Raw genomic sequence first — 15,053 nt, 5'->3', positions numbered from 1 at the left:
CATCCTTGAATTCGTCTCGTCGTCGCTCGGAGATCTTGGCTGACTCTTAGTATAAATATTTTTTCCCTATTGAAGCTCACATTAAACTTACCCCAAAAATTTTGTCAATTGTATAAATTAGTTAGAGTTTTCTGGAAGGAATCTATTTTACTTTCTAACAAAACATTTTCCCGATTAAATTACATGCCAGCAATATATATATATATATATATATATATATATATATATATATATATATATATATATATATATCTATATATATATATATATATTTATTTATTTATTTATTTATATATTTATATATATAATTACGTGCCAGCAATATATATATATATATATATATATATATATATATATATATTAAAAGAGAAAAATAGAGAGAGATAGAGAGAGAGAGAGAGAGAGAGAGAGAGAGAGAGAGAGAGGGAGGAAAAGCATTGATGTCATGTAAGAACGCACCAACGAAAACAGGCATTTGTTTACGTTAGAGACGACAGAGTAGCCAGGACGACGTTGAGGTATCGATGAGAGTCATGCCGATATGTCTTGTCTTCCAGCAACACATACACACATACAACGAAACATACAAACACACATACTACAAGACATACAAACACACATACAACAATACAAATAAAATAAAGTATAAAAACACACACACAACAAAACATACAAACACACGTACAACAGAACATATAAACAAACATACAACAAAACATACAAACACACACACAGCAAAACATACAAGCTCATAGGAAATTATGAAACCTAACATAGATTAGACTTAGAGACTAAGCATTTTTCATACAGAACACCTAAAATTGTATTAGGTGTTCTGTATTTTTTTATAAAATTTTATAAGAATTTTTATTTTAGGAAAATAATGTTGAATTAGCATGTCTAACTAATTAAAATTACTTACGTAGGTAGATATACATTCACTGAACCATAGTACAATTGGCATAATTGGCATACCTATGTATAAATAATATATATATTTACATTTCTGGATGGTTCATTTGCTTGTTTTGTCCTCCAAAATTATTGAAAAAATTCGAGCATTTCCGAGGCAGATCAATATTTATTTGCTGTCTACACAGGTAATATACGCAGTTATACATGGCACTTCAATATATATATATATATATATATATATATATATATATATATATATATATATATATATATATATTGTGAAGGTTGGGTTTTAGCCTCTAACTCAGGGGAAAGATACAACATTCATTGTTGACTTTCTTGCTTGTGAGTTAAGTTACGTCGGTTGGTCGTGGATAATTTTGTAAGGGCTTATATTTACATTTATATATTTGTAAGGGCTTATATATATATATATATATATATATATATATATATATATATATATATATATATATTTATTTATTTATATATATATATAAACCAAAAAACATGCAAAATATATTAGAATTTGGAGACCTACCTCTCAAGATTTCATCGGAAGAAAGCGAGCTTGGAATAATATTAGGCAAAAGTGTGCAACCTACCAGGCAATGCATAGAACTAGCAAAAAGAGCTAACAATACGACGATTGTTAACAGAGATAAATCAATAATGTTAAATCTATATAAAACGTTAGCGCGACCATGGAGTCCTAACTGGCAATATGAGAAAGAGGTGTTTGAAAAAGTTCAAAGACAGGCAACCCGGATGATTAACAATTGTGAAAGATTTTCATATGAGGAAACATTGAAGAGATGTGGACTGACAGCTTTGGACAAACGTAGGAGACTAGAAGAGATGTTACTAGGATTGATAACGGTAAAGATGGGATAGATTCATCCCTATTCTTCCAATTTACAGAAAATAAAAACACAAGAAGGCACCAGTACAAGCTTTTCAAAGAAAGGGTAAGAACAAAAAATGGAAGATTTTTCAGTTCTAGAGTTATTGAACATTGGAATAAGCCGGACGAAAAAACTATAACAGTTCTTACAACGCAGGAGGTTAAAGTTTTGAAAGATTGGGATTTTGAATCCATATTATAAGTCAAAACCGATCCACGATGCAGTAGTTCTCACACAGAGATATCTACTGAACCACTAAAATCTTTTCTATGTTATGTTAGTTAATATATTTTGTATCTTATTTTGTATCTCTATAAAAATTACTGTATGTTCCGGTTTGTGTATGTTATCAGTTTGGACTGAGATTAATTTTTCATCACACACACAGACCCACTCACCCACACACACACACACACACACACACACACACACACACACACACACACACACACACACACACATACACACACACACACACCACACACACACTCTCACACATTACACACACTCTCACACACACACCACACACACATACACACACACACCACACACACATACACACACACACACCACACACACATACACACACACACACACATACATACACACACACACGTCATCTTTTGTTTTGAGTCTTTGACGTCACGATAAATTTTTATCGACGCGATGAAGCATTTATGCTGAGAAGAATTTGTTCTGCTGTAGCGTAGAGGAGCTATTATTATTATCATTATTATTACTGCTATTATTATTATTGTTAGTATATCATTACTATTATTTTAAATATTGTTATTATTATTATTTTAATTTAATGTTTTAATTTTTCCAGAACTTTTCTGTCTTAAAAACCAAACACCTGAAGTTACTCCTATTTCTTTTCTTACTTTCGTGTATTAATATTCTTATTATTCACCTTTTTTTTGATTATTAGTCGTATTTTGTCACATTATTTATTTTGTACTTTCAATTTATTTTTATTCTTCCGCAATTTATTTACATTTATTTACGTCTTTAACAAAAGTTCATTCATGCAATTAATGCCGGAAAGATCGATAAAGTCGGTGCTGAAATTTATAGTCATAGTCATGGTGACACTCATCATCGTACTCTTCGTCATAATCATCATCGTCGTCGTCATCATCACCATCAACATCATCATCGTCATCATCAAATCCTTATCCACATCTTCGTATTCATCATCATCGTCGTAGTCATCATCATACTTATCATCATCGTCGTCTTCTTCTTTATTGTAGTCGGCGTTATTGCCATCACCTTTATCATCTCGTTTGTTACAATTATAACAATATTAATCAATGTTATAGTTGCTGTCAATGTTATATTTATATTCTATTTTAATTATGCATATTGTGTTTTAATGTTGGCATCTATACGGTATTATATAACATATTCAATTCAATTGAATTCAAAATAATCTTTTATTCATTAAAACAGATCACCAGGGAGACCCGATGTTTTCACTTGTAGGTAGGGCCACCCTATTAAGATATTGGTAATATATAAATACAACTACAATATGTTTTTATACAACGCTTGTTGATACAATGTTGGTTAATTGTTATCATGATGGTTTAATATTACTCTCATTATGATTAAGATACATGATCATTTTTGCGCTAGAGTTGCATGTGATAACGATGTTTTCATATTTTAATTGCTAATCATTAATCATTTGATAATGTAGTTGTTGATTTTCTTATTACGTTCCAACCAAGTCAATTCATAAATTTAGTTAATATTTATTTAAATCAACTTTTAATTCTAAATTAAAAAGTGCAAGTTCACTTTTACATTGCTTTGCGCTCACTATTATTATTGTGTGAAAATTTTTATCGGGAAGTTGTGTCATTTCTTATTAAATATTGGTTACTATATATGTATGTATATATATATATATATATATATATATAATAAATATATCCTTATATTAATAATAGATACTTGTTTCTTTAAATTAAACTTCTACTGTAAATAAAAATGAAATGATAAAAAAAATTTTTATGCTTCCTCCTTACAACAGTGAGGAAGGAGTTTATGTTTTGTATTATTTTTATAACTTTATTTTTATCAAATTTAAAAATGAAAGATAAAAATTTTTCCTGCTTGGATGGATGAACTTTGTACTTATCTCAATATTTTTATTTTTCATGACTATTCTATTTATTAATTATTATATTAATAATATAATATAATTATTAGAAAAATATAATTTTTTCAATTTTTTATAATATAATGTTATAATTATATTTTTGTTTTGTTTTGGCCGTGTTTGTTTTTTATTTTTTTATAAAATTAAATTAAAGAAACTAAAAGGAACATTTAGGATTGTAGTATTATAATTAATAAATATTTTATAATTGTAGTTTAAGGAAACATAACAAAGTGACAAAATTTCTAATGGAGAATTACTTAAGAAAATTTTTGGAGCATCAACAAAATTTGGATGAAATCGAACGAAGGGGTGACGAATCTTATGGGATTGAATTTATGGTGAGGTTTCCGAGGTGATGATGATGGTAATGATAATTTGATTGCGATGATGATGATGATGATGTCACCGTGTTGAGGTGTGGTGATGATTTTGATGATGAAGTAATAAACAATTTATGATGACTGCTTTAAGGGTTAAAGTAATAAGCTTGAAATTAAGATGATGTTATTGATATGAAAAATGTTAATGATGATGCTGCAAAGGATAATGATGATGACATCAATGCTACTGTTATGAAAATGAGTATAAATGTCATAAACGTTTTCACTATGGCTTTGATAATGATGATGGTGAATAATTTTTTGATGTATGTCAAAATTTTCAACCAATGAAAAACATTTATTCTAGAAATTGAGAGAATTCAGTCAGAACATAAAAACTGAGAACCACTATTCGAGCAGCGAGGGAGAGAAACCAATCAACATCCATAAGAACAGATACAAAGACATCGTTCCATGTTTGTGTGCTGATTTTGAAGTTGGATGGATCAATAGATAGATAGATAAATGGATTGATAGATGGACAGTTAAAGAAATGGATGGGTGGATGAATGGATGGATAAATGAATGAATGAATAAATGAATGAATGAATGAATAAACGGATGGATGGATATGTATTAGTGTATGTATTGTATACATATAAAAATGGATGGATGTATTTGTGTACAGACATATTGGCAAATGATTGGATGAATAAGTATTCGAATTCATTGCAAAATAGATGAATGAATAATGCAGCTGAATGTTGGATGGATTAGATATCCAAAGAATTTTTATCTCATAATCAGTTATAATAATCATTAATTTTTTTCCAGTTCAACTTTTGGTTTTGGGTTTAATAAATAAATTAATTAATTTTTTATGAAAAATTTTTTGTAAAAGTAGTGTTATATTTCAGATTTTTCCTGTTCTTCTTCATAATAACATTGTTATCATCATTATTGCTCTTTTAATTATTATTTTGTTTTTATTTCTATTTTATTACTATTATAGTTGATTTCTGTCGAGTCAAATTGAAGAGAAAGTCAGATGAAACTGATTACATCAACGCTAGTTTCATCAAAGTTAGTAATTGGCGGTCACTAGTTGTACTACCATTACTACTGCAACTGTGGCTGCTACTGCTGCTACGATTATAATACAATGAAAATGATAAAAACATTGTGGATAAATGACAAATTTGAACAATTATTATGTAATCATTTTATAATGCTGGTAAATCCTGTTTTGTAGTTTGTGGTCTGTTAAAATATAATAATGATGATTAATGGTGAATAATAATGCTCAACTCACATGCACTTTGAAACTTCCAGTCAACAACCAGTCAGAACTACATAGCTGCCCAGGGACCACTGCCAAAAACTGTCGACGATTTCTGGGCGATGATCTGGGACTATGACGTCACTATGGTAGTCATGGCCTGCCAAGAAATGGAGGGTTTTCCGCCAAAGGTATTTCCATTGTGTCATACCCGTTGTTGTATCTCATACACGTTGTATCTCATACATGTTGTATCTCATACCCGTTGTATCTCATACCCGTTGTATCTCATACTCGCTGTATCTCATACATGTTGTATCTCATACATGTTGTATCTCATACTCGTTGTATCTCATACCCGTTGTATCTCATACTCGTTGTATCTCATACTCGCTGTATCTCATACATGTTGTATCTCATACATGTTGTATCTCATACTCGTTGTATCTCATACTCGCTGTATCTCATACCCGTTATATCTTATGTCTGTTGTCTCGTGTTATGTCAATCTGTTCTCAATTTTTTGCCATATTTCATTTCGTTATTATATCTTCGTTCGTCGCTACTTCCTCACCTTTTCATTGGTTCTGCTTAATTATATTTATGTCGTAGTGATCTTATTTATGGTTGTTTTCAAAGAAGTTATACTGCATTCATGCTAAGGTGTGCTAATAATTACTTTGAATTGTATTACATTTCGGTGATTTTATTAATTAATAATAATTATTGATAATTAATTGTTGGTTTAATTGGAATATTTCCATCTTAAGTAAGAGCGAATGTTAGTAGTGTATTTATAGAAGAGCGTTTGTACACAGAAGGCATATGCACACACCACACACACACACACACACACACACACACACACACACACACACACACAGACGAGCAAACATACACACACACAACTTAGTTGAAGTGTCAACGTTATTGGAACATAAGCAAGGAAGAGGAGTTGAAATTTGGATCTTTAACCGTTAGAATGGTACGTTTACTACTTAACAGGCAACAAATTTGCTTTTATGATTTAGTTATTTTTTGTTAACGTAGATGTGGTAGTTATTGTTGTTGTTTTTTTATTGTTAGTTTGTATTTATATTTATTACTTTTGGTTGCTTTTGTTGTATTGGCCGGTGTGATGTCGTAACGTTAAAGTGCCCAGCAGTGACCAGATTCGGTTGGTCGGATAAAAAAAATCTTTTGCTGTTTTATTTATCAATGAATTTCATTAACAGCTTAAATTCTAATTAGCTATTGGATGATTAGTTAATCGAATACTTAATTAATAACCTAACACCCTCACGTCTCCAGCTAGAAGAGATGCCAGTCCCGAGAGCAGAGGAGACGATAATCTGCCGGAAGTTACTCGTGACTGACGGAAAGTCGAAACGTAATGTAACTCATCTGCACTACACGAAATGGCCCGACAAGTTCGTCCCCAAGTGTATCGATTCCATCATCAGACTCATCACTGCCATGCGAGAGATTCATCCTATTGAAAGGCCTGAACCGCTTGTTGTTCATTGCAGGTTGGTTGATTGATTGGTTGGTTGATTGGTTGGTTGATTGGTTGGTTGATTGATTGGTTGATTGGTTCGTTGGTTGATTGACTGATTGACTTGCTGATTGGTTGACTGGTTGGTCGGTTGGCTGGTTAATTGTTTCAGGTTAGTTCTTAGTACATACAAGCTTCCTCTCCTCGCTATAAAAACGCAGAATATAACACTCATATCGCCTGCGTTAACAGATTTGATTCGCCATCCGATGTGAAACGTATTTCTTTAAATAGTTGATAGAGTTACTAATTGGTTGATTGTTTATTGCAAATTAACCTCCTCAGCGCCGGTTGTGGTAGGACAGGTACCATCATGGTCATTGACTACGTGAAGGCTCTTCTCGATAACGGGGTCAGTCTGTTGAAATTTGGTAGCTTTCGGTAGCAACTGCTGTCGCGGTTGAAGTTGCTGTTGTTAATGTTATATTGTAATGTTTGTCAGTCTTATGCTGCTGCTGATGTTATTGTTTCTAATGTTATATTGCTATTTGCATGGTTTTTTTCTAATTGATAATTGCTGTAATCTAGTCGAGTGCTTTTTTTATGTGTGCTAGTGTAACGTATTTTGGGCTGTAATAACAAAAAAAGTGTTATCAAATCTTCAATTGATACTGTCATACAACTAATATAAAATTCATTATTGCAGTTTATTTATCATTGTTGACGTTGTTGTTGTTATCATTATTATTATTGTTGTTGTTTTTGTTGCTATTCTTTCCTACATATCTACAGAAAATAACGGAAAAATTTAATTTGTATGACGTCATCGTTGAGATGCGGAAGCAGAGAATGGCCATTGTACAAACGCAGGTCCTATTATTATAAATTTATTATTATTATTATTCTATTTTTAGTAATTATATATTTACATATATTTATTTTTATATAGAGTTATATATTTGTTTATTAAACTGGGTATGTTTGCATAGGCATAATTATTATTCTTGATGTTTGTTCTTTAATTATTGTTGGTTAATTATTTAAGTGTCTCTGTGTGTGTGTGCGTGCGTGTGTGTGTGTGTGCGTGTGTGTGTGCGGTGTATACGTATATCTGTGTGTGTGTGTGTGTGTGTGTGTGTGTGTGTGTGTGTGTGTGTGTGTGTGTGTGTGTGTGTGTGTGCGGGTTGGGTGTGTGATAACGATGATAATTAAGAGGAGGAGGATGGCGACGACGAAGATGATGATAGTGATAAGGATAATGATGTCTCTAGGAACAGTACCAATACGTGCATGAAGCTGTGGCCAAATTGTTCCGCGAGAAGTTGCAGGCTATCGAGAGCCACTACTACGGCAACAGACCGTCCATGACTGGCAATGCTTCAGACGATGGCGAGTACGAGAGTGTCATGGTAGTAATTGTATTGGGCTGTCGGTGGTATTTATTTAACGACATTTATTTAATGTCTGTAATCAGTTGTGTAGCATTCTGTGTTAGTTGGTAGTATTTGTACTTAGTAATCCAGTCAGTCAGTAGTAACTCCATTTAGAGGTAATTTAGTAGTAGTGTAATTCATTTCAATCGTCAAACTGACTTTCACCATTCAAATGCGTTTTCTATGCATACAACCTCATTGAATGCCAGCTGCGATACAACTGACAATGAATGTATGCTATTTGAAAGCGTGTAAATTGTTGCTATTGGTATGTTTTGTTTTACGGTTGTTTTAGGCAAGTCCTTTAGATTTAGTCTTACACAAAATTTATTCTCCTCTGAAATGCATTTTGAAAAACGAAATGACGTACTAATGTTTTTAGTATTTTGTTTTACGGTTGTTTTAGGCAAGTCCTTTAGATTTAGTCTTACACAAAATTTATTCTCCTCTGAAATGCATTTTGAAAAACGAAATGACGTACTAATGTTTTTAGTATTTTGTTTGCTTCATTATCTTAGCTTGAATCCTCGGTGCTTAGTAGAGTTTTTCAGGAGATTGACAGTTGTTCTTTAGTTAATATGTGGCTTTTAGCATCACGGTCCAATGATGTAACAGTTCCTTTTACAGATTATCGATTTTGTATTTTAAATAATTTTTTGGGAGTTACAGGTTGGCATTTTTTAAAGTTAATTAAGCATCAATTGTTTCGCAATTTTTGAAGATTATTTTCACAAAATTTCAACGGTAAACTTCGAAATGATTTCCTTACCAAGTACAAACCACCAACGATGCCGAAGATCGTCATGCTGCCAGGCCCACAGACTGCAAAAATTTCAACCACAGACGTGAGCGAGTTTGTTAAAATTTCGTAAAAATGTAAGACATGTGAGAAAAATATGGATAAAGACTAAGTTACTTTGAACGTTCATAAAGCTGAATTGAAAACTTTAATTATATATTGAAATGCTGCAGAAATCGCGAACGCCTTCACCTAAAGTTGATTTTTCAAAAAACGCCAGCTACAGCAACAACAAAGACGACGACAACACTTACAAAAATATGAACAGCCATCAAAAATCCTCAACCCAGTAGTTGTTTTTCAACTATTTTCGTTGCACTTTTGTGATATTTTCATTCGCGCCATGATGCGTTGTATGATGCGGCTTACATACATAAGCAGGTGTTGTTCATACGTCGTGTGATGTGGTGTGATGGTGTGGATAGTGCAATTTTTGTGGCACGTAAGTTTGTCTATGACTATAGAATAGCATATAAACAGTTGGGCACATGTGTGGGCTACTTATTAAAAGACGACTATAATTCATTTGTATCGATCATTATGAAACTAATTGTTTATTAAAAAATACATCCACAGAGGTCTGTCTAACAAGACGAAGTTGTCGTTGAACAAGTCGTTGAGTGGCGATCGAAAGAATGATTGGAATGGTGGTGGCAGTGGTGCTGGCTCGTACAGCAGGTCACTTTACGAAGGTCTTTCGTCTCCTTCTCTTTGTTTGCTTCATGTTTTTTGTTTCTTATAATTTTAATCATCATTTATTTTTCTTTTTTTTTGAATTAACTTGTAAACGGTTTTTAGTTTTTTTTACAATAATTTTTCTTAATTAATACTTTTTAGTTTAATTTTTTTCAAACATTTTAAATGCAGACAATCCAGACTATGTGAGTTGAGAATCATTCGACGATGTCCAGTTATAAATCATTCATAATTATTTTTTATTTTAATTAGAAGTGTTAATTAAATTTAAAATTGAATTTGTTTTTTGAGTTTTTTATTTTCAAACAAAATCAACAGCCTTACCCAATTCATTCTGAACCACCAAAAGTCCCCGCGAAAACGTATGCTGGTTAGTACCGTCTTATGTGTGTGTGTGTGTGTGTGTGTGTGTGTGTGTGTGTATATGTGTGTGAACATAAGCGTGTGTGTGTACATGTGTGTATGTTTGTGTGTGTGTATGTATATTTATATGTATCACTTAATTGCCTAAATATACTATTTTACTTATATTTAATTATTTAATTAAACTGAATTAATCTATTTCTTCAATCAAACAGGCCAGGTTAGTTTTACAAATTTAAAATATTTTTTTTCTTTTCGGATTTTAAATAATCTTAAATTAAGTTTTCTCTCAGAGTTTTAATTTTGTACCCAACTTTACTGTTTCCATTTCAGCAAGTATTCAATCGTCTTAATAGTTACTCAAAATAAACAGTCACATTCTGTAATACCTAATAAAGAATAATAATAAAAAAAACATCTCAGAATCATCTCTTGGCACAGAAAACACCGACAGTTGAATATATATACAGAGGAGTCAACATTGGTTAGCGTTATTTATATGCATTTTCAATAATTTATTCGTATTTATTTTACATGAGGAAAAAATTCCACTGAAGATTATTATTATTATTTTTATTATTATGATTATTATTAATTTTGTCATAATTATTTTGTCATAATTATTTCTCGTTTATATTTGTTTGTAAAGGTTTGTGTTTGGTTATGAATTTTTTCATTTGTTTGCTTTTGTTTGTAAATGTTTATGTTTGATTGTATATGTTTATATTAGTTTTAAAATGTTTATACTTGTTTATTAATGTTTATATTGTTTCATAAATGTTTATTCTTTTTGCAATTTCGTTTAGGTTTTCCAGTAAGACTTAAGAAGCCAAAAGGTCCAAGACCATTCAGATCTTTATGATTCCAGTGCATGATATGATTGTTATACTCCTATTAGGCTGCTTTATTAAGTTACGATTCTGTTATATAATATGAAGACGAGACGAGATGAATATTCGATGGTTAATATTTAGTTAGAATTATTCTTTAATTAATTCGCGAATTTCGTTATTTATTTATATTTCTTCTGCGTGTTATCCTGATTGTATCTTAGATAAGTTTCAACTTTTAACTAGAAACAATCCGAAATTATCAGTCTGATGTACAATATTCCGATAAATATTTAAATGTTTTAGGAGTGATTCTATTACATGCCTGAATACATTTTCTTTTTAAAGTTGAAAATCAGAAATACTTCAAGCCTTCCATATTTACTTTCATATATTTTTATTTCCATTTATTTTTAAATTGTGTAAAATCTTTTTTACCTGTTTCACAATGTGCATAGTTAATTAGCTTCTATATATTTGTAATTGTGTAAATGTAAACTTGGCCATTATGTTTATGTGAATTTATTAACATAATGATAATTTTCATTTAAATCATACTTGACCATTACTTGCGTTTAAACACACACGCACGCAGACACACACCACAAACACACACATACATACACAAACACACACACACACACACACACATATCTATATGAAAATTTATGAAAATTTATTCAGTTCAAAGTTATATTTGCATACTTTTTCAATCTTAAGACCCTAAGTTGCTTGCCTGGCTGCTCTTAATAATAATTTCCTCTTTTTTCTGTGCATATAACTTTTTAAAACAAACAAACATTCTTTTTTTTATTAAACAAATTCGTTTTCCATTAAATCGTTAATTTCATTTGTTGTGACTTGTTATACTTGCTTAACATTATACGTACGCACGCACACACACACACCCATATATATATATATATGCACTAATCCAGATAAAGAAAACAATCTCTCGTAGCGATTGATTGATCAACATACATCAGCCTTCACACATTGTGATTATCTAAATGCTTGATTGCATTTAGGAAGTGTGTACAGTACATGGATATAACAGGCGTTATATAGGAACGCTACAGTACCCCATATATATGTGTGTGTATGTATAAATACTTAACTAACTAAGACAATGCGGCTGTAGGCATTTTTGCTATGTGAATAATTTTAGCAAGACAATGCATATAATTCATTTCAAACTGAACATAATTTCAAACTAAAATTGATCTAGTAGATATGTATATGCGTATATATATATATATATGCGTATTCATTTCAAACTGAACATAATTTCAAACTAAAATTGATCTAGTAGATATGTATATGCGTATATATATATATATATATGTATATATATATGTATATATATATATATATATGTGTGTGTGTGTTTATATTATCATTACTATTAGAGAATTTATACCTTCATATAAGATGCGTAAATATTAAATGTTAATTAACAGAATCTTAATTTTTTAGCGAAGTTTTATAACGATGACGACTAGCATAAGTTTTAGAGTGAAATTTCAATAGATCGCTAGGCTCGTTTCACGCTTGATTGGATGCAGCCGAGTGTAAATTACTTGATTATTATAATTCTTACTCTTCTTACTAACATAATTATATTCATACTGAATGCAGTTCTGATTGCCATTACTACTTTGTTACTTTCGTCTTATGTTCTCATAAGCCAATGTAGTTGCTGGAACTGTTTGCATTACACACTAATTTTCGTTTGGTGAATTTTGAAATTAAGAACATTTTCGGCTACGTTTTAATAACGATTTTTAATTATTAATTTGACTAAATTTAGAGATATATTATTCAAAATGTAGTTGAGATTTGGAAGTTTAGCCGACCTGATGTCATGTATCTTTGGTGAATTCACCTAAACTTTCCCCAAAGCCACATGGTTCAGACCAAACCAGCAACTTCACTAGCCCGTATTTTTTTGAAAACATAAATTATACTTATGTTTTTATCGATGGAATCGTCAGCACAATTATTTTTCGTGGCGATCGTCGTTGGATGTTTCGACGTATCTGTCGCACAGTCGGCTGGTGGCGTCCCCGATGTGACGGCCTACATCACGAACAGCCTTGCCACAACGAGTTTCTGGACCAGCACCATTAGTGCCGTGTCCTCCATAACCAACAGTTTCTTAAATACTTTGTCTGGCTCGGGAATATTTTCTTCAGTTTTAAAAACCGGTTGGATTTTGTTGACCGTGACAAACCTTTTTGAATATAACTTAATTAACTAATATTTATTGTTTTTTATTTGACAATGCACTATTACTCCGATTTTTATTTTTAAATATCGTAGCTTGTTACTAACACACAATCATTTAAGGTTACAACATCGACTTGAACAACGCCTCATTCACTGATCTGCAGAACATCAATTGGACATCGCCCGTTGTGAGCGTCAACACGTTCGTTCTGACGGTGAGTGTTAGTCGGTATGAAGGACATTTATCATTCGTTTATTTTCACTTTTAATGTTCTTAGTCTTTCCTATTTTTTTATCAAATTTATAACGAATAATTATGTCTTCATGGCGTCTTTCATTACTCTTACGAATGCGATGTTTGTATCAATATATTGCCATTGTATGTTCTGGTGGTGCACAGTGAAAAACTTCTGATACTTGTGTTAGAGTGACCGAGTTCGATAACAAACGTATTCCCGCCTATCACATGTGAAACATGTTTGAGCCGTTTTTATCTTATAAAAAAGAATATTGAAAACATTTATTTTATAAATGAGACAAAGTAACATTTGGTATGTCAGCAAATTAACGACAAAAAATTTCATTTACACTCTAGGTCCTCAATACCAATTGGGTTTATGTGTTTTTCCTGGCTTTAGGACTCGCTGTGATCATTTACATGTCAATGTCCTGCTGCTGCTTCTCTTGCTTCAGAAATCTTGGTTGCTGTTGTGGGAAAACCGCAAAAAAGACGAAAAAACCTTCCGACAAAATCTTCATTGGAATTCTCTATGCGGTCGTCATCGGGATAACTGCTCTCATTTTGTGGGAAAACTTATATTGATTTTTCAATTTTCCATTCAGAAAATTATCAAATTTTTTTTATTTTCCTAAAAAGCCTGGCAGCTTTTGCATCACTAGTAAGTGGAACTGTCATGATTGACAATTTAACAAAATCTGACAACACCACAACTATACCTTTCGTTGGCGGCTTCCTCGGACCAGCTCTCGGTTTGATTGCTTACGTTGAGACTGTTAAGAATGTTAGTAACACATATACACGCGCTCACACACACACGCCTACACATATTTATGTATTCTTTAGTGTGTGTATGTGTGTTTTTGTGTGTGCGTGTGTGTGTGTGTTTGTTTCAAACGAACGTTAAATTTGTTTTTGAAGGAGATCAACCGAAATTTAGATGTGAACGAACTTGTCGGAAAAATTAATGATAGTCTGAAAGGCTTAAACGGTAATTTACTTTTGTTTAATTTTATTCACATGTGCTAAATTAAACTGATGATGTTGTTACATGAGCATTCAATCATTTCGATACTTTTCTTCATTTATCAGCATTTTCTGTTATCATCTGGATTAAAAAATTAACTTCATAAAATTTTACAGTAATTTTCAAAAATAATACAAACTGATTGAATAATTACTATCCTATTTTTGTTAATAGTTGAGATAAAAAATGGTCTGGCCGATGCTTGTTCTGCCTGCCCCCGGTTGACTGAAGATCTAACTAATCTGCAATATTGTAAATGTTTTTTGTTGACATTTTGTAAGCTGATATCATGATTATTAAGTTTTTATAATGGGTATGAATAGAAATTTGCAATTGAAGCATGGAAGGTTC

General features: G+C 31.5%; 1 protein-coding gene across 1 annotated transcript; it reads left to right on the top strand.

The window, feature by feature from the left end:
• Nucleotides 1-4,238: 4,238 nt before the first annotated feature.
• Nucleotides 4,239-11,754, top strand: HELRODRAFT_108932 (hypothetical protein; the record flags this gene model as incomplete). The annotated part of the gene is made up of 16 exons (XM_009011926.1): nt 4,239-4,331; nt 4,681-4,789; nt 5,326-5,410; nt 5,657-5,783; nt 6,512-6,581; nt 6,920-7,121; nt 7,433-7,499; nt 7,880-7,957; nt 8,359-8,496; nt 9,294-9,365; nt 9,493-9,608; nt 9,896-10,011; nt 10,187-10,200; nt 10,334-10,386; nt 10,798-10,862; nt 11,185-11,754. The coding sequence occupies 16 exons, from the start codon at nt 4,239-4,241 to the stop codon at nt 11,238-11,240; spliced, it is 1,461 nt and encodes a 486-aa protein (XP_009010174.1). The 3' UTR covers nt 11,241-11,754.
• Nucleotides 11,755-15,053: the final 3,299 nt, after the last annotated feature.

This window comes from Helobdella robusta (assembly GCF_000326865.2).
Source record: "Helobdella robusta unplaced genomic scaffold HELROscaffold_10, whole genome shotgun sequence".
Lineage (NCBI taxonomy): Eukaryota > Metazoa > Annelida > Clitellata > Rhynchobdellida > Glossiphoniidae > Helobdella > Helobdella robusta.
Note: the sequence above shows the minus strand (reverse complement) of the source record. Positions and strands in the feature narration are given on the sequence as shown.